We start from the raw sequence: 18,383 nt of genomic DNA on the forward strand, positions 1-18,383 counted from the left end.
CGTGAGAGGGGAGAGTGAGTCTTATTTCCTCCCAACCAGGGACTGGACTTGCAGCAAGAGGAAAGGAAGTTAGGCAGCTGGGGGGACTAACTGGCTGCCTGCTGGGAAAGCAGGTCAGACTCTGAGTCAGGACATCCCTGTGGTCATTGCCCTCCATTTGGGGCGGCAGAGTCTGACATGGCTGAGGACATCTCGGTGGTGCTTCCAGCTGGTCTGAGGCCCTGGCCTTTGGAGGGCATGACAAGGGCAGAAATGATCCTGACCCAGAAGCCTTGGTTTTCTAGTGATGGGGGCGGGGGAGGTGCTGAGGGAGATGCCAGGAGTCCTGCTCCCCTGACCGCGGTCCTTTCCCCCTCGGTCCCAAGCCCTCCTGACTCAGCGCTGGTGGCAGCCTCGCTCTTCCCTTCCGGCTTCCGCCAGGGTGGGGGTGGGGGTCCAGCTCCTGCACAGGGGGCCCAGCAAGCGGCAAACAGGAAACAGGAGAACAAAACCGCTCCCTGGCCCCCACACGCCTCACCCTCACCCTTCCTCCTCCCCCCCCCACCCGGCTCCTGCCCACCCCCATGGTCCTCTATTTCTCTTCCTTCTCCCCTTGGTTTCCCCTCCTCTCTGTGCCCCTCTGTCTCTCTCCTCTACCTCCCCCCACAGGATCCTCCATCCTGGCCTGTCCTTGCTGGGGACAGCAGGTGATGGGACGAGGGAGGGAAGGGGGAGCTGACTCTTCTGCCTGAGTCTCCCTTCTGGTGGCTTCCCCCACAAGGGCCCAACCCTATGACTCTTCCTCCCCCGACTCCTAGATTTGGGAGCAGGGTTGGGCTGGATCTGCTCCCCTCTGCCCCCGGCCTCCCTTACCTGGATGCTGGCTAGAATTTAGGTATAAGATCCAAAGTTGGAATGAGGGGCTCCGGACTTGGAGTCCCAGGGCCGCCCTAACGAGTTGAGTGCTCTTGGGCTTCTGTTGTTTTCTGAAAACTGGGTCAGGGCAGTGGCCCCAGGCCCCAGGGAGTGGCTGTGCGGGGGGGGGAGCACACGGTGAACAGTCAAGTGGGATAGAAATGAGGGTGGCCATGACACGCCTACTAGCCAAGGCCTCTGTCAGCCCCACCCGGGAAGGGGCCTGGGAAGAGAGCGAGCCAGGAAGGGGCGGAGGGCAGGGTCTGCCATCGACTGGGGCTTCCTGTCTGACTCACATGCTAGCGGTGAGGTGGGGGCCAGCTTAGAGCCCATTGTCGGCTTGTGGTGGCCCCTCTGGGTAGAGCATAATGGGCAGGGGGTCCTGGGGAAAAGGGTCCGTCACACGCTCCCACAGGTGGTGGTGAGAAGGGTATAACGTGACTCTGAGGTGGGGTGATTATGAGAGAGCGCTGCTCTCTGAGCAGGGCAGTGTGTGTGTGTGTGAGACCTGAGGGGGCACGGCAGCAATGCATGGAGTGGGTGTGCTGGGTAGTGTGTGCATGCCCTCTAGGTGTGTGCCTTCGTGGGGTTTGTGGGTCTCTCTGTGGGGTGTGTGTGGAATGCATGGGTGGGCAGGTGGGGGCCTGGTGTGCTTTCAGGGGCACAGTGGGTATGCTTGCAAATGTGTCTCTGTAGGGTATGTGGGCCATTGTACCCATGGGAGGGTGTCCAAAGTGTGTGTGCATACAGAAGGATGTCCACGTGCAATGTGTATATGAGGGGAATAGTGTGTTTGTGTGTGTGTTTGTGTGGGGTATGTGGGCAGAGGGAGAGTAAGTGACTGTGTGTGTGTGGGGGGAGGGTGTGGGGTGTCTAGATGTGTGTGTGGTGCGGGTCTGTAGAGGTGGGTTGGGTGTGTGTTTACATATGTACGCGCGGGAATGTGTATTTCTCTGGGGCGCAGGCAGCTGGTTGAGCTTTGGCCTGGAAGGAGTATAAGCGTGCGCGGGCAGGTACAGTAAGTTTTTGTGTGAGTGGGGTGTGTGTGTGTGTGTGTGTGTGTGTGTGTGAGTGTATGTGTGTGACTGCGGGGGCGCTGTGCAGGGCCTCTGGTGTGTGGGGGTGTGAGTGTGTGGGATGGGGCGGCCGCGCACAGGGGCCGCCCCGGAGGGGGAGGCGTCTGCCCTGCGAGACTCGCCGGCGTGTCCGGGCTCAGGCGCCCTCGGCCGGGAGGCGCGGAAGGCGCGGAACTGCTGCAGCCGTCCTGCCGCCGTCCGCGCGGGCCGTCCGTCCCCTCGGGGCCCCAGGGCTCCGGGCCCGTGGCTCCGGGGGGCGGGCGGGGACTCCCGGGGCCCGCCCGCCGCCGCCGCCGCCGCCGCCGCCCGGGGGGCCGAGGACGCCGCCCGCCGGGCGCCGAGGAGCGGCCGCCGGCCCCCGCGCAGCGCGCCGGTCTCCGGAAGCCGGGCACACGGCGCGCTGGGGCCGGGGCGGCGGCCGGGCCCGGGGGCCCCCGCCGGCCGCGGCGCTCGTGGGCAGCGCGGTGTGGCGCGTGGAGCGCGCGGGGGCCGGGGGCTGGCGCTGGGAGCGCGCCGTCGGCGTGGACTGCAGCGCCCCGGAGCCGCGCTGCCTCTGGCTGCCGTGCCTCAGCCACAGCGACCGCCGCGCGCCCGGGCAGCGTCCGGCCAGGGTGAGCGCCTCGGGGGCCAACGGGGTCGGAGGCAGGGCTAGGGGTCCGGGCAGGCCTCGCCCCGGTGGGTGGGACCGGGCCACCAACTCCCTGCGTTCCTTGAGCTGTGTGCGCCCTGAGCTTCGGGACCGATCCCCCCCGGAGTGGGGGGTGAGTGAGAAGCTGGAGAGATGCAGGTGAGGGCGGCAGGCTCCTGGCTGAGAGCTTTTCCAGGGGTGCCGGATTACAACCCTCAGTCTGCTGGTGGCCTCCAGTGGGCTCAAGCCTCTTGGTTTACAGGCGGTGGAAGGATGGAAGGGAGCAGGGTTGTCTGAAGAGATGCCAGGACATGGAATCCTGCAGAGTTCGGGCTGGCAGTGACCCTGAGTCAGAACCACGCAGGGGTACCCTAATGAAGCAGGAGGGGCATCACTCTGCCGTCTCCCTGGTAGGGGACCTGGGCGCAGAGACACACAAGGGTTTTCAAGCGAGCCAAGGAGGCTGAGGTGGCAGAATGGGCCCCAGCGGGTAATGAGTGATCTCAGGGTGAGGACTGACAGGGCTGGAGAGGGGGGTGGGGACAGCGTTTCTGATGTCCGGGATCGACCAGGCTGGGAGGGCGTGAGTCACAGTGGGCGCCATGCCCGGCATGAAAGCTGTGCTCCCTGCAATGACCTCTTTATGCTCCTGGGGGAGGGGAGGAGCAGGACTCCTGGGTTCTAGTTCCTGGTGTTGCCAACCCACCACGTGTCCAGTTCTGTCTAATTTGTGGCCCTGGGGTCACCTGCCCTTCTCCCACCATCAGCTGTATTTCTGGATGTCTCTTTCTTTCCTGACATGAGAGTGGGAGTGTTTGGAAATAGATCTGGGCCTGGGAGCATTAATCAGTGATGTCCCTATGTTTTCTGAGCCTCTCGCTCTCCTTCCCCTTGTCTCTGTGCCTACCTCAGACAGCAGAGGTGGGGATGTGTGTGAACTGTACCTCTTCCCAGTCTAATCACCTTCCATTGCTGCTCCCTTCTCTGTTTCTGCATCTGTCACCTCCCTCCCCCTCAAGATGAGAGCAAGACCCAGTATTGTGCCAGATTGGAGGGGAGGAGAGGAGGGGCAACATGCATGTATAATAGAATGAAGGACTGAGGTTAAACCTAAGGAAGAACTTCCCACGGGAGAGCGGCGAAATCTGGCCACTGATGGGGGCCTCAGTGTCTCCTCTTCAGGCAGGGGTGTGGTAGCTGTGGCGGGGGATTGCCACGCTGACATTCTCAGGAACCTCATTGGCAGGGATGGGGGAAGGAGCACTGGAAAGAAGGAAAAGAGGAAAGGGAGAGGGAGAGCTAAGGGAGGGGGCATGCCTGGGTGAGGAGAGGACCTGAGAGAGAAAGGCATGCCCACTGCCCTGGATTACAGGCCCCTCCTCCAACCCCCCCAACCGCCCCCGGGAGTGGCACCCCCAGGCAGCTGGCAGCTCCAGTCAGGATGTGTGCTGGGGGAAAGGTGGGGGACGTGCGGGGACCTGTCCCAGCCACTTCTCGTCACTGGGGCAGCTGGTGGCTTAAACCTTAATCCAGGACACCAGCAAAACAATAGGCCCTGTGAACAGCCTCAGCCCAGAGCCCGGGTGGAGGGCATGCAGGGGAGGCACCCCACACTGGGGAAGAGCAGGGGTTTTGGTAGGAGGGGGCAGTGGAGGGTCCCCTGAGGCCCTCTTCCTTCCCTGATCAGTTCCTTGCCAGGTCCGTAGAGATAGGAAATCCAGGGGATTTCAGACCTCAGCAGAATTCCCAGAGAATTTTCTCCTCCGGGCTCCTCAGACCCCCATGGGGGTGTGGGGCTCAGCGGGAGAGTCCAGACTATAGCCACAAGTGGAAGGAGCTGAGGGGCCATCACTGGACCTCCTGCCCGATGCCAGAATCCCAGCTAAGTCCTCCTAAGGCCTCCTGGTTGGGGGTTGTCCAGTTTTTGCTTGGACTCTTGTGAGGACAGAGAACTCACAGCCTCATCCCGGTAGCTTTGCAGATGTATGTGATTATAGAATGGTCTCCCTGGCCCAGAGCTTGACTCGGCCTCCTCGTATCTTCCACCTGGCTGTGTCCTCTGGGACTGTACCAAGTAAGCCTATTGCCTCTGTTACGTTTTTCTTTAATCTTCTGAGATTTGAGGATATCCCCTCCCCAAACCTCCCGCCCCTTGCAGCCCAGCCTCCCACCCCCCGCAGAAATCCCTAGCTTAGGGCTGGGCACAGGACCTGCTCCTCCTGCCGGATGTGTGAACAGGAGGGTGGACGGATGCATGCAGGGACTCCTCAGTATCAGTACATTTGAGTGGCGGATTCGAGCTGGGGAAGCCAGGGGAACTTCGTAGTGAAGTGGGAGCCCCTCACCCCGAAACCCATGGGCTTCTTCCCTCTGCACCCGGCCGCACCTGTCTTCCCGCAGCTGAAGGCTCCTGCCTGGTGCCAAGGAGGAATGAGGGGGTGAGGACTGTTGAGGGTGGGGGAGGGGCTTCTTGCCCTTTGAGGGCTTTGGGTTAGGGGCACCAGGTAGGTTAGGCTGCCCGAGATCAACGGTTAAAGAGCCCCCGAGGGAGCCCTCCTGGCTTTTCACTAGGCAGCCTGCCCGTGGCTCCCATGTCCTCCAGTCTGCCGTCTGCCTCCCTGTGTACCCATCTCTCTGACACCCTCCTGTCACCCACTTTCCCTCTCTGTGTCCGAGCAGGGCACCTGAAGGGAGCCCCCTCTCAGGCACTATCCTCCTCTTCTCCCTCTTGCCTCAGAAACAGACCCATGTGCCCCCAAACCCTTGTCTTCAGACACCCTCTGCCCTGTCATCTTGGGGAGTCCCAAGTATTCCGGTGGGGCGGCCAGAGGGCAGCGGAGTGTCTCCCCCCGCCCCACCTGGTTCTCCGCTCAGTTCCGGTGAGCCAGCCGGGCCTCTGGGCTGGGCTCCGAGCCTCAGCGCCTTTAGTGGACTCTCTGATGTCCAGTCCACTCCCTTGTGGCTCGTAGTGCCCCACCTGTTCCTGCTGCTGTTCCGGAAGGATGCACGTGTGCGTTGGTCTCTCTGCGCCTGTGTGTGCTGTGTGCGTGTGTCTGTGTGTCTACCTGAGTGAGCGTGTACGTGCTCATCGGTGTGTCTGTGCACCTTTGCACATGAGTGTGCTTGTCTGGGTGTTTGTGATGTGTCCTGTGTGCATGAGTGCGTATGGATGGGTCTGTGTCTGCCTATGTGTGCGTGTGTGCCTGTGTGAGATTGGGCAGCAGGCGGGAATGAGCTCAGACAGCGGCAGGCACTTCCCAGGCAGGAAGGCTGTGTGTCCAGAGTCAGTGAACGTTGGCCGAACTGAATTGAATGGACACCTGGCTCGCTGCACTGTTATTTCCCTGGACACAAAGGTGTTGTGAGGGGATTGAGGAAAGAAAGAAGGAAGAAGCTGTTGGGCTGATGAGGGGGGAAGGGAAGGAGGAAGGAGAGAGCAGGGCGTCGGTCAGGGCACAAGAGGGTCCGTGCACCTGGCAGCCCCCCAGGTCCTCTGGGCTGCAGGAGGCAGTGTGCAGACTGGCGTCTCACCCTGGCTCCCTGTGCTCCCACAGCTGCCACTGGGCCCAAGAGATGGGTGCTTTCCCGGGCGCCCCCTCCCCTGGCAGGGCCCGAGGACACTGCTGCTGCACAAAAGCCTCCAGGACGGCTTTGGCTTCACCCTGCGCCACTTCATCGTGTACCCGCCTGAGTCCGCTGTGCACTGTAGCCTGAAGGTACACGTCCTGTGCCCCTGCCGGCCTGGCCTGAGGGAGCTTTCGGGGGGATTCCTTTGCGCTGCCCCCTCCCCGGTGCTTCTGTGGCCTGGAGAAGAGGGTCACCGAGAGGCAGGGGCAGCACTGGCTGGGTCGTTTGTGTGGGGTGATCATAGACAAGCCCCCGCCCGCTCTGGGCTCAGTCTTCTCAGGAGAAGGGGCCGAGGCTGGCTCGGGGCAAGGAGCTAGAGGTGGGGGAGCCGGGGTGCCCCCCCCCGACTCTCAGCCTCTGGAAGGTGAGCAGCTTCTCAGAGAGATGGGCTTCCGGGGACCCGTGTCCACTGGCCGCTTCTGAGCTGGGTTAGTTGCCGCTCCCTAGCCTGAGCTCTCCAGGAGTCTGTCCTCACACACCTCCGGGACCCCTCCCAGAGCGCCCCAGGCCCATGCTGGCCCAGATTTGGGCCTGGAAAGAGCCCTGGGCTGGGCTGGAGACCCGGGTTCCAGTCCTGGTACGACTCCTAACCCACTGTGGATCTTGGGTGGTCTCACCCTCTCTGGGCCCCATTTCTCCTGCCATCTCCTGAGGGCATTGATCTATTTGACCCCTGAGGGCCCTTCCAACCCTACTATGAACGTCAAGTTCTCCGAGTCCAGGAACCAGGGCTACTCAGCCTAAGCCACGGTGTGGGCTGGGGGAGGGGGTCCCTGACAGGAAGACATGAGGGGGGCCTAGGCAGGAACCAGGGCTCCCAAGGAGGGGCCAGCTCCCTTCCCCCACCTCTCTCCCAGCAGGAGGGGAGAAAGATTTATTCTGGAGTCCGTGAACCTGTTTCTCCCCTCCCCCAGGGCTGGGAGGGGCCGGCACAGCTGTTGGGGGACTCTCCCTTGGGGAGCTTAGTCCCACCTGCCAGAGAACCAAGGCATTGGATTTCTCTGCCTGTGTCTGTGCGCCTGCACGTGTCTCTTTGTATGCACACGTGCATGCATGGTATGCTAGTCATGTACGTGCATGCGTGTGTATCTAGACACGTGTCTGTGTATACGCTTCATGTGTACGTGTCGCTGTGCAGCTCTCACACCTGTGTCTGAGTCTGGGGCCCCTGCACAAACTCTTCGCACTGGCTATAAGTGGGGGCTGATGGTGTGTGGGAGGGGCGCTGCCTCTCCCCTTATGCCCAAGGACACCAGCCTCCCAGTTCCCTGGAACCTCCCTCCGGTCCTTCCTTCCCTCCTTCTCCAGAATGTCCCTCCTTCCTGGCCCTTCCACCTTCTCTCAGGGAACCCTGCTGAGGGTGACCCTGCAGACACAGCCTGAGTGGGCTAGGCTGGGTGGTGGACCTGTCTCAGAGAGACCTCGCTCACATGGGGGGCTGGAAGACCCTGGGGCAGGGCAAGCCAGGGACAGGCTCCATCCCTTTCCAGAACATGCCCAGGGCTGGGAGCCCACAGGGAGCTCACCCGTCTCAATGCATCCATCTGCCTCTGCGACCCACTCACTGTGCTGTCAGCTCACATCAGCGGACACGCTCCCCGCACGGGAGGGCAGGGCCAGAGGGACTGCTCTCCAGCAGAGCCCAGCAGCCTTCCTGTCCTGGCTGGGATGCCCAAGAGTCCTGGGTTCCAGCACTGGCTCCTCTATTGTCTCTGAGTGGCCCTGGACAAGTCACACCCTGTCATCTGTAAAATGGATGATCTGTAGAGAGGATTAGACAAGATGACCCCAAAGGTCCTGTCCAACTCGAAGATGCCACATCCTGCTGGCCTGTCCTGTCTCTCTGACTTCTTCTTGCCCTTGTTCCTGATTCCTCCCCAGATGCAGTGCCCTGCCCTGCTCCCTCATTCACCAGGATGACCCCAGAGGCCTCCCTAGTGGGTCTCCTCGACTCCATTTCTTAGCCCTGCACCTAGATGCCAGAAGTATTTTCACATCTACTCTCTCCCACTCAAGAACCTTCACTGGCTCCCTCTTTCTCTGCTTTCAAACCTGAAAGCTTTAGTCTGACTCCTGTCACTTGCTGGTGTTGACACTCCTTCTGCTTCAGCTCAGTTGATCCAGTCCTGTTTCTGCCACCAAGTGCCAGCACACTCCACTCACCTCACCCAGAATACCTTCTCCCAGCCGGCCTCAAACTTGCCTTAAAACCCCCTCCCAGAGGGGCTCTAATCAGGCCTTCCCTCCCCATTCTCTAAGAGCTGATAGCCACTGTTTGCACTTGTCATGCCTGCTTATCTGTGTCTGCCTGGGTCCTGTCTGTGTGTGAGTGTGTCTGGGCCCTCCCCCATTGGGCTTCGAGCTCCCCAAGGGAAGGGGTCGTGGGTCCCCCATTGGATTGGGGCCTTTCGGACGGCTGAGATGCTGATGCGGGTAGGAACGTCAGGCATGAGAGCGGGCTCCTGTTACCCGGGGACACTGCCTGGGACTTGACCTCCCCGTGGGCACCCCTCCCACCCACTCTGGCTGCTGGGCTAGTTGAAAGATGATAAGAGGGGAGGCTGCCGGGTGGGGGAGCTTGCAGGGGCCCTCCCAGGTGGAGCTGGGCCTCCCCCTGTGCTGCCGAGGGCCCACACCCACCTCTGTTCCCTGCAGGAGGAAGAGAATGGAGGCCGAGGAGGAGGTGAGGAGTGACAGGGGGCTGGGCTCCAGGGGCTGGGGCTGAGCTGGGACTGGTCCTCCCGCTTCTGTGTCTCTCCCTCTCCCCCCAAGTCAGCCTGGATTCTGCTGCGCCCCCCACCCTTGACTGACGCCCCTGTCTTGGCTCTTCCCTGTGTGTCGGCTCTAAGCCTCTGCTCACTCTCTCTGACCTCCCTTTCTTTTCTCGCAGTTGTCTTCCTCTGCGTCTGTCCATTGCGCGCTGGGGGTGGCGTTCTGGGGAGCAGATAGGTTTCTAAGCCCTGACCCCTGCCCTGGAGTTACTCCCAGCCTAGATGGAGGTACAGGCAGGGCCTGCAGGGCCCTCGCGGCGGGAGGTAGTGCGCCGCTGATCAAGGGCTGTCCTTGGGGATAGAGGCACTGGGGTTCTCGGGGCATAACGGGGGCCCTGAGGTCTTTCTCTGTTCAGATGTGAGCCTAACTCCCCAGGCTGTCACCCTTGCTCTCCCAAACGGCTCCTTACTGGAACCCAGGCTTCCCGGGGTATTCACGGCAGAACCCCTTGAACAGGCAGACTTCCTTCTCTGCCACTGGGGCTTTTGCTGGGCAACCATGGGGCCACTGTCTTCCCGAATCCCCATTGCAGAGGCCTGTGATGGGGGAGGAGCCAGCTGCCCTAGAGCAGGCCCATTTCTCTGGTGGAGACAGTTAACAGTTAGCAGTTAGCACTTAGCAGCGGAGGAGTATTGCTGGGGTGTAACGTGATGTCATGAAGGGCCGAGTGCCAGTCCCGGGATCCTTAGGCCTCTGCTTGGAGTCCCCTGGCACTGGGGAAGGGAGTGGGGTGGGAGGTGCAGGTGCTGGGTCTCTGTGAGCCTCAGGGTCTTGCTTGGATCTCCTTGGGTCTGGGTGTGGACACTCTCTGTGCGTGTGGGTTTTCCTCCCTGCTGTGTATCTTCAGGACTTTCATGGCACCCTTCCTCTGTCTTGTGACGTGTGTGTGTGTGTGTGTGTGTGTGTGTGTGTGTGCGCGCGTGCGCGCACACACGTCTGTCTGTCTGCCCCTCTAGACTGTGAGCTCGGGAAGGGCAAGGGCCATGTCTGTCCATCCTTTGTAGTCTACTTTCTAGCACAGTGCTGGGACGCAGGAGCCATTTAAGGAGTGACTCCGTGTGTTTTCATTTTCCCAGCAGTGTGTTGTCTTGTCTGATCCTGTGCATCCGTGTCCCTGTGGATGTGTGGGTCTGTGTTTGTGTCCGTGTGAGTGTGATCACTCTCTGAGTGTGTGTCCCCTGTGTGTGTAGCTGTGCATGGGTGTGACCTTCAGCAGCCACCCCCAGCTAACCTGGCTGATGCTCACCAGGACCCTCCCCCCGGCACCGCCTGGAGCCCATGGACACCATCTTTGTCAAGAATGTGAAGGATGATGGCCCCGCCCATAGGGCGGGGCTTCGAACAGGTGAGCTGTCCCAGTTACCTGGCTCATCGCACCGCTCTGGGTCTCTTCTCCTACCCTCTGGTTAGGATGGAATTTTGGGATCCAGGTGTTGGGGAGGCTCCTGTCCCCCACTGTCATCCATACATGGTACAGGGGTTCTCAGGTAGGGCCATTGACACCCTTTGGCCTGCTCACCTGTGGCCCTGTCCCTGGTCCCCAGGAGACCGGCTGGTGAAGGTGAATGGGGAGAGCGTCATCGGGAAGACCTACTCCCAGGTCATAGCTCTGATCCAGAATAGGTGAGCGCCCCTGCCTCCCTTCTCCCACGAGAGCCCCCAGCCCACTCACAAGTCCCTACTCACCCCACCCCCTTGGCCCTGGTGGTGCCCTGGCGACCAGGATCCCTGTTCTCCCAGACCCTGTTGCCTCAGCCTGGCCTGACCCCCTGCCCTGTCTCTGTAGCGATGATACTCTGGAACTCTCCATCATGCCCAAGGACGAGGACATCCTCCAGCTGGTGAGTCCTGCCCTGCTATCTGAGGTGGAGGACCCTGGGTGCTGGGGGCAGGATGCAGCCCTTCTCCTTGGGCCTCGCTCCTGCATCGGGCCCTCTGGGAGGCGGAGGAGAGAGTGTGGGGGCAGCACCAGCCCGGCATTGCCCAACTGGGGATGCCAGGCCCGTCCCCGGGCTGGGGCTGCTGGTTGCTTCAATCGGGGCTGTGCTGGGGGAGGGGGAGGCGCTGGCCTTGGCCGGCAGGATTCCTGCCAGGGTGTCCGGACGGAGCGTGGCCCAGCGGGCCCTGCCAGACTGGCACGTTCCTGTGGCTCCCGTGAGACACCTGTTCCTCACACCCCTCCCTGCCTGGCCTCGAGTGAGCGTGTCTCCTATAGATGTGTCCACACACACACACACACACACACACACACACACACAGTACCCCACTGTCATGTGCTCCCATTCACACAGCATACCATGGACCACCCGATACATAAGCAGAGAACACTAGATACACAGCCGCACACAGCCCACCCTTCAACTAGCACACCGTACACTGCAGTATGTGATAACGCACACCACCTGCCAGACACACCCTACCAGGCACTTACCACGATACACACCACCCCTCAGTGCTACACACAGGCACCCACTACCCCACACCCACGACCCCAAACATCACAGCGCACCACACACTCCTCCGCATCTCAGATCCCCACAACACAGCACCGCAGCGTGTCCCACCACATACACCTGGACTTCTCACCACCGCAACATGAACACTTATGGCATCACAGATGTTTGCTGTAGTCACAACACGTACGCCCACAGACATCGCAGCCTGCTCCATCCCAGCACAGGCGCGTGCACTCACCAGTGTCACAGCAACCCAGACTTCCACAATCACGATGCGAGTGCAAATGCCCCTTCCTTCACAGCTAGCACTCGGCATTCACCCACCGCTCACAGAGCAGGTACCACAGACGCTGCACGCGGCAGACGCTGCACTCACACATGTACCCGTTTATGCCACGCACTCTATGCGCGTCACACACGCACACTCACACACACAGGCTGCCTCTCTCTGTTTCGCCCCCAGCTCTGACCCCGAGTCCAGAGCAGTCCTCTCTGCCCAGTGCCCAGTTTCCTGGTCTCATGGGTGCCAGCCAGATGCCAGCTTGCTTGCCCCCGAGGTCACTGCCCCTCTGGGAGACGGCCGAGGGCCAAGCCTGGGAGGTCCTGGGAGCCGTCGTGCTGGCTTCTGCCCTGGATGTGCTCTCACAATCACTGTAATCACAATGCCATGCTTGGCCCCATGCCCCTCTGGGAACCTCCAGCCCGTGACCTCGATTGTCCCCTTGCCCTTCCTGGGGAGGGGGAGGCAGGGGTGGGGGCGCAGAGGGGTGGGCGGCTCTCCGCAAGTCTCCAGGGCCCTGCCAGTACGCCCTTCCCCAGGCTGAGGGCGGCGTGCTGGGGGGGGTGGGGTGTGACAGGGCGGGACCTGGGGCGTTGCTCTCTCCAGCCGGAGGGGGCAGCAGCCTTGAGCTCTGCTGCCCAGGCTCGGGGTGGGCAGGCAGCCCCAGATGTCAGCATCTGGGGGCCTCAGCTGGCCCCCCTCTCCCTGGCTGGCCAGAGGGTGGGGCCCAGGCATTCCTGTGGTTGGGAGCCAAGGCTGGAGGCCAATGGGGCCGCGGCAGCCGCTGACGCCACCGCCGACGCGGCGAGGCCCCTCCACACCCATCCTCCCCTCCCTCCTCCTCCCGCCAGCAAGAGAGCCGGTGGGGGCCGAGGGCAGCCGCGGGGAGGGCAGACCGGGGGGACGGAGGCCAGGGCCGGTACAGTGGTCAGTGGGGTTTAGCGGGGGGCGGGGGGAGGGTGGAGGCGGGCCGGGATGCTGCCGCCACTGCCGTGATGTGGGGAGTCCGGGGAGCCGGCAGGATGGCAGGAGGGAGAGGTACGTGCGTGTCCCCGGCCGGCCGGCCGGCGTGTGGGTCCGAAGGGGGCTGAGTACAGGGGTGTGGTTTAGCTCGTCCTCATCACATGATGTGTGTGCCTGGGACTGGAGGTGTAGTTATTTGTCTGTGTGTATGTCTCATTGTGTTTCTCTATGTGTGTGTGAGTGTGTCTCTGGGTGTGTATTTTCTTGTGTCTCCTTGTGATGTGTGTGTGTGTGTATGTGTGTTTGGTTTCACCCTCCCTCTTTGATACTTCACCCTGAGATAGGGCCCCGGGCAGCCCATCATGGGCCAGGCTAGGCCAGAGCCACAAGGCTGCTGTCCCTGGGGGCCGCCTCCTTTTTTGGCTGGGCCTGGGCGCCGGCCCTGTCACTCCTCAGCAATGCAGCGTCAGCCTCAGCTCCCAGCGCCAAATTCCAGGCCTGGGGTGCCAGAAGGTGGCCCAAGGCCCCTTAGCCAGTCTGGCCCCTCCCCCAAGCCTGGCCCAGAGAAGCAATTTCCTCCTCACCCCAGTGGCCCAGGAGCCAGGCCCTCAGCTTCCCATCCGGGCGATGAAGGGACAGCTGGGCTCTCCCAGCCCCCGCCCACCCCCAGCCCACCCCACCCTGGACACACCCCTTAGGCCGCTTCCTCCCCTGTCATCTGCCACCTTGACTGGTCTCTGGTAGGGTTTCCCAGCTCCGCCCGAGGGTCTGTGGGCACCATTGGACATAAGAAAGCAGGGAGGCAGCTGAGGCCAGCATCGGGGGAGGACCCCAGAAAACAGATGTTGGAATGTTTGTGGCTAAAGGCAGTCCTTGTCATAAGTCTTAGAAAAATCCTGGCTCTTTCTCAAGTGAGTGTGTGAGTGTGTGTGTGTGTGTGTGTGTGTGTGTGTGTGTGTGTGTGTATGTGTATGTGTGTAAGACTCTCAAAGGCGTCTTATTTCTTTGTCCTCCCCCCGACTCTCTTTGGAGCATGCCCTCTCACCCCCACCCGCTCAGGACTCCCCCTGCTTGGTCCCCTCCCTTCAGTCCCCTTCTCTGGAGACCTTGGCCTCCAGGGGCTGCTGTAGCCTTCCCCTGTGAGGCCTGTTCAGACCTGCTTACCTGCCTCTGTGTCCCTGGCCAGGCCTACTCCCAGGACGCCTACCTGAAGGGGAACGAGCCGTATTCTGGAGAGGCCCGGAGCATCCCAGAGCCACCCCCGATCTGCTACCCCCGAAAGACCTACGCCCCGCCGGCCCGGGTCTCTACCTGGGCCACTATGGTGCCTGAGCCGCTCTCAGCACTGCCCAGTGACCCCCGGAGTCCTGCTGCCTGGAGTGACCCGGGGCCGCGCATCCCGTCTACTGCCCGCTCCCATCCGGACAACGCTTCCTTGGGGATGAGCCAGCCCCGCCCCAGCCCTGGTGCCTTCCCCCGCCTCCCCTCGGAGCCCCGGACGCTTCGTGCCTTCCCGGAGCCTGGCAGCCGGGCGCCCCCCAGCAGACTGGAGTGCCAGCAGGCCTTGTCACACTGGCTGTCGAACCAAGTACCCCGCAGGGCGGGGGAGAGACGGTGCCCCGCCATGCCCCCCCGGGCCCGCAGTGCCTCCCAGGACCGGCTGGAGGATGTGACTGCCCACCGCCCGTGGCCCTGCTCCACCTCCCAGGGTGCCTTGAGCCAGCTGGGCCAGGAGGGCTGGCACCGCGCTCGCTCAGACGACTACCTGAGCCGGGCCACCCGCTCAGCCGAGGCGCTTGGGCCAGGGGCACTGGTGTCACCCCGCTTCGAGCGCTGTGGCTGGGCTTCCCAGCGTCCGTCTGCCCGCACCCCTGCCTGCCCACCCAGGGACCTGCCCGGGCCCCAGGCCCCACCCCCGCCTGGCCTGCAGGGCCTGGATGACACTGGGTATATCGGATACCGGAGCTATAGCCCATCGTTCCAGCGCCGGACTGGCCTTCTGCATGCCCTCTCCTTCCGGGACTCGCCCTTTGGGGGGCTGCCCACCTTCAACTTGGCCCAGTCCCCTGCACCATTCCCACCGGAGGCCTCTGAACCACCAAGAGTTGTCCGACCAGAACCCAGCACCAGGGCCTTGGAGCCTCCCGCCGAGGATCGCCGTGACGAAGTGGTCCTGAGGCAGAAGCCTCCAACGGGCCGCAAGGTCCAGCTGCCCCCTTCCAGACAGATGAACCTTGGGTTTGGTGACGAGTCCCCAGAGCCAGAGGCCAGTGGGCGAGGGGAACGCCTGGGCAGAAAGGTGGCCCCTTTGGCCACTACTGACGACTCTCTGGCTTCCATTCCCTTCATCGGTGAGTGATGGTTCAGGTGGCTGTCTTGGGAGACTTGGTTTTCCGTGCCCTGTTGTACTTCACCCACCTGCCACCGTGGGCAAAACTCTCGGTTGGGTGCTCATGGGATCAGCCCGTTTCTGTGTCCGTGCATCTGTCTGTCCATCCAACTATCCATTCTTGCATTCCTCCATCCATCCTTCTGTCTCCCTTCCATCATCCCATCATCCTTCCTCCCATTCATTGACCCTTCCAGCCTTCTTTCCATCCACCTTTACTTCCCCCTCCCTCCTCCCTCCCTTCCTTCTCTCCTTCCCTCCCTCCTTCCTTCCATTCTTCCATTCTTCCTTCCTTTCACCTGTCCTTCCATCCTTTCATTCTTTCTTTTTTTTTCTTTCTTTTTCTATCCTTCCTTTGTTCCTTTCACTCTTTGTTCTTTCCATCCACCCTCCATCCCTCCATCCGTCCAACGCATATTTGTGTCAGGCACTGTGCTAGGCTCCGTGCTCTCCTGAAGTGTGTGATCCAACCATGGGGACAGATGATCAGACAAGAATGATCCAGTTGAATGGGTTTGTGATAGGAGGACAGGGAGCTCTAGGAGGCAGAGAAAGGCTAGACCGGGACATGGTGGCCAAGGAGAGAATCTTGGAGAAAGGAAATTTCGGCTAAGACTTGAGGGAGTTAGTCAGGGTAAGAATGTTCAGGGAGACAGACTAGAATATGCAAAGACCCTGAAGTGAGAGGTAGGATGCCCTTCCAGGTCATCGGAACAGGTCTGGAGGGGCCTTGTCAGTCACTGGGGAGTTGGGATGTCATTCTGAGAGCAGAGGGAATACTGAAAATTTGCCACCTTTAGAATAGATGTTGGGTAAGGGAGAGGCAAGAGAGTGGAGGGGTCAGGGATTCCCAGGTTTCTGGCCCTGCTGGAGGGTGGAGCTTCACCTCCATATTGGGAAAGAGAGGGAGCGAGGCAGGAAAAGGTTTCGGCTGAGTAAGAGGCGCTCATGGAGGGAGCAGGATGAGCCGGGCTGGATCTAGGGGCTTGGGAGGAAGACTGGGATGCAGGAGCATGGGACTGCTAAGCAGGAGCCCAGAGATGGTAACTGGGGCTGAGAGTGGTGAGCTCACCCTAGGGCAGCCATGGGAGTGACGGAGAAGCAGCCCCGGCCAGGAGAGGAGGCACAGCCCTGGCCCCCCCCCACCCCCAGCCAGCCTTCAGTCTAACAGGGCAGACGCAGCCTCTTGTCTCAGTAAGCTCCCAGTCTGAGGGCGGGAGGTGAAGTCTTTAGTTTCAGGGTACTTCCAGTCTGGGGGGGGAACGTGGCAGCCACCTTCAAGGAGCCCCCAGCTGATGGGGGAGATGGTGCTTATCCTCAAGAAGCTCCCAGTCTGATGGGGGAGACACCAGCCATGGCCTCAGAGAGGCCTGCCTCCCGGCCGGGACTAAGAGGGGTGGCGCGACCCCACCCCTGGGTGCCCTCAGCGTGACGGAGGAGGCAGAGGCTGAGCCTCCGTGACCACAGTGGGAGGTGACCCGTGGTGGGTCAGCTCCACCGGCAGTGGGCATGTTGCCAGCAGGGCCCTGGAGGGCTTCTGGAGCCTTGGGGATGTGGTCCCGGCCCGGATGGGAGGCAGGGGCCAGGGGGCAGAGAGGTTCAGCCTCCTGGTACCTTCACCCACCGCTCCCTCCGCTCTCGCAGATGAGCCCACCAGCCCCAGCATTGACCTCCAAGCCAAGCACGTCCCTGCTTCTGCTGTGGTCTCCAGCGCCATGAACTCAGCCCCTGTCCTGGGCACCAGCCCCTCCTCCCCAACCTTCACCTTTGCCCTCGGCCGCCATTACTCCCAGGACTGCAGTGAGTGCTGCCCGCGACCCCAGCCCCACCCGCTCCCTTGCTGCCTGGTCCCAGGGGTGCCCGCTGCCTGATGTCTGGCCTCTTCCGACTGGCTTCTGCTCCTCCCGGGGACCCACGGGGAGAGTCCCCTCTTGGCCCTGCCCAGACAGGAGGGCTCCGGGCAAGCCCCCGCCTGCTGCCCCGCTGACCCTGGGCCCCTGTGGGCGGCTTCACAGGCAGCATCAAGGCCGGCCGGCGCTCCTCCTACCTGCTGGCCATCACCACCGAACGCTCCAAGTCCTGCGACGACGGGCTCAACACCTTCCGGGACGAGGGCCGGGCTCTGCGGTGAGGATGGGGGCTATGGAGGGGCTCTCGGCCCTGGGGTCGTCTACACACCGGGGCAGCCTGCTTCCCCCGGGAGGGCCTTTGAGCCTTGGGGCTTGTGGGAGGTCCTGGCTGTGCCTCCCGCAGCCCTCATCCTCTGTCCTCACCCCCCAGGCGCCTGCCGAACCGCGTGCCCAGCCTGCGGATGCTCCGAAGCTTCTTCACTGACGGGGTGAGTGGCACGTGTGTGCAGGTGAGGCTGTCGGAGATCTGGGGAGGGGCCCAGGGGCCCACCTCTCAGCTGTGGAGTCCAGCCTTGGCAGAGGGACCCGGCCTGTGACTCCTGCAACCCGAAATGGGCCCCTCCGGCTCCCGTCTCCTTCTGGCCTTGGCTGTCCCCACACTCACCTCCTGTCGGCCATGTGACCCACCCTCTCTGTGGGCTCAGTCATCACCTAAAGACACCGTGAGCCTTCCTTCCCAAGGCCTTTGCACTGTCCTTCCAACCGCCCCTCCCCCATCTCCCATCTAGAAGGCCCTTTCCACGGCCCACATGCCACATGACTCACTTTTTCACTCTCTTTAGATTTTTTAGGCCTTCTGTGAAATTTCAGCCTTTACGCCTGATATTTCATGCCTCCCCTCACCACTCTGCTTTTCTCCTAGCACTTCTCATGTTACACAATTTGTGCGTCCATCTCCTTTCTTGCTTGTCTCCCCAGCTAGAATGTAAGCTCCATGAGGGCAGGGATTTCATTCGTCTTATTCACTGACCCCTCTGCATACCTAGAACAGTGCCTGCACTGTGGAGGTACTGGGTCAGTATTTGCATGGTGTCTTCAGGGGACAGGGGACACCCTGGAAAGGGGGGGGGGACACACAGGGCTGAGAGTGATGGAGAGGCCGAAATTTCCAGCCTCAGGACCTGGCTGTGCCGGGTCTTAGTTGTGGCCCGCGGGATCTTCGTTGCCTTGTGTGGGATCTTCGTTGCCTTGTGCAGGATCTTTAGTTGCAGCATGCGGGATCTAGTGCCCTGACCAGGTATCAAACTCAGGCCCCCTGCGTTGGGAGAGCAGAATCTTAACCACTGGACAACCAGGGAAGTCCCGACACAGAATCAGTTCTGAAATGACCTTAAATCTTTTTGATTATGGATGGGTTGGAAGAGCCATATTGATTTCAAATCCTCGAT

General features: G+C 61.7%; 1 protein-coding gene across 5 annotated transcripts in view; it reads left to right on the top strand.

Moving 5' to 3' along the window:
- ARHGAP23 (Rho GTPase activating protein 23) overlaps window positions 1-18,383 on the top strand; it is an 82,267-nt gene that overhangs the window by 27,497 nt on the left and 36,387 nt on the right. For 2 of the 5 annotated variants that reach the window (XM_036836687.1, XM_036836686.1), the window contains exons 2-10: window positions 6,153-6,314; window positions 8,881-8,908; window positions 10,247-10,342; window positions 10,542-10,620; window positions 10,784-10,838; window positions 13,883-15,047; window positions 16,730-16,885; window positions 17,101-17,212; window positions 17,366-17,423. In XM_036836687.1, coding sequence (XP_036692582.1) covers window positions 6,153-6,314; window positions 8,881-8,908; window positions 10,247-10,342; window positions 10,542-10,620; window positions 10,784-10,838; window positions 13,883-15,047; window positions 16,730-16,885; window positions 17,101-17,212; window positions 17,366-17,423 — 1,911 coding nt within the window. Of the gene's footprint in view, window positions 1-2,388; window positions 2,582-6,152; window positions 6,315-8,880; window positions 8,909-10,187; window positions 10,343-10,541; window positions 10,621-10,783; window positions 10,839-12,686; window positions 12,772-13,882; window positions 15,048-16,729; window positions 16,886-17,100; window positions 17,213-17,365; window positions 17,424-18,383 lie in introns of those variants that run through there. The other 3 variants (XM_036836689.1, XM_036836688.1, XM_036836690.1) reach the window with 3 other exon arrangements.

Source organism: Balaenoptera musculus, chromosome 20 (genome assembly GCF_009873245.2).
Source record: "Balaenoptera musculus isolate JJ_BM4_2016_0621 chromosome 20, mBalMus1.pri.v3, whole genome shotgun sequence".
Taxonomy (NCBI): Eukaryota; Metazoa; Chordata; class Mammalia; order Artiodactyla; family Balaenopteridae; genus Balaenoptera; species Balaenoptera musculus.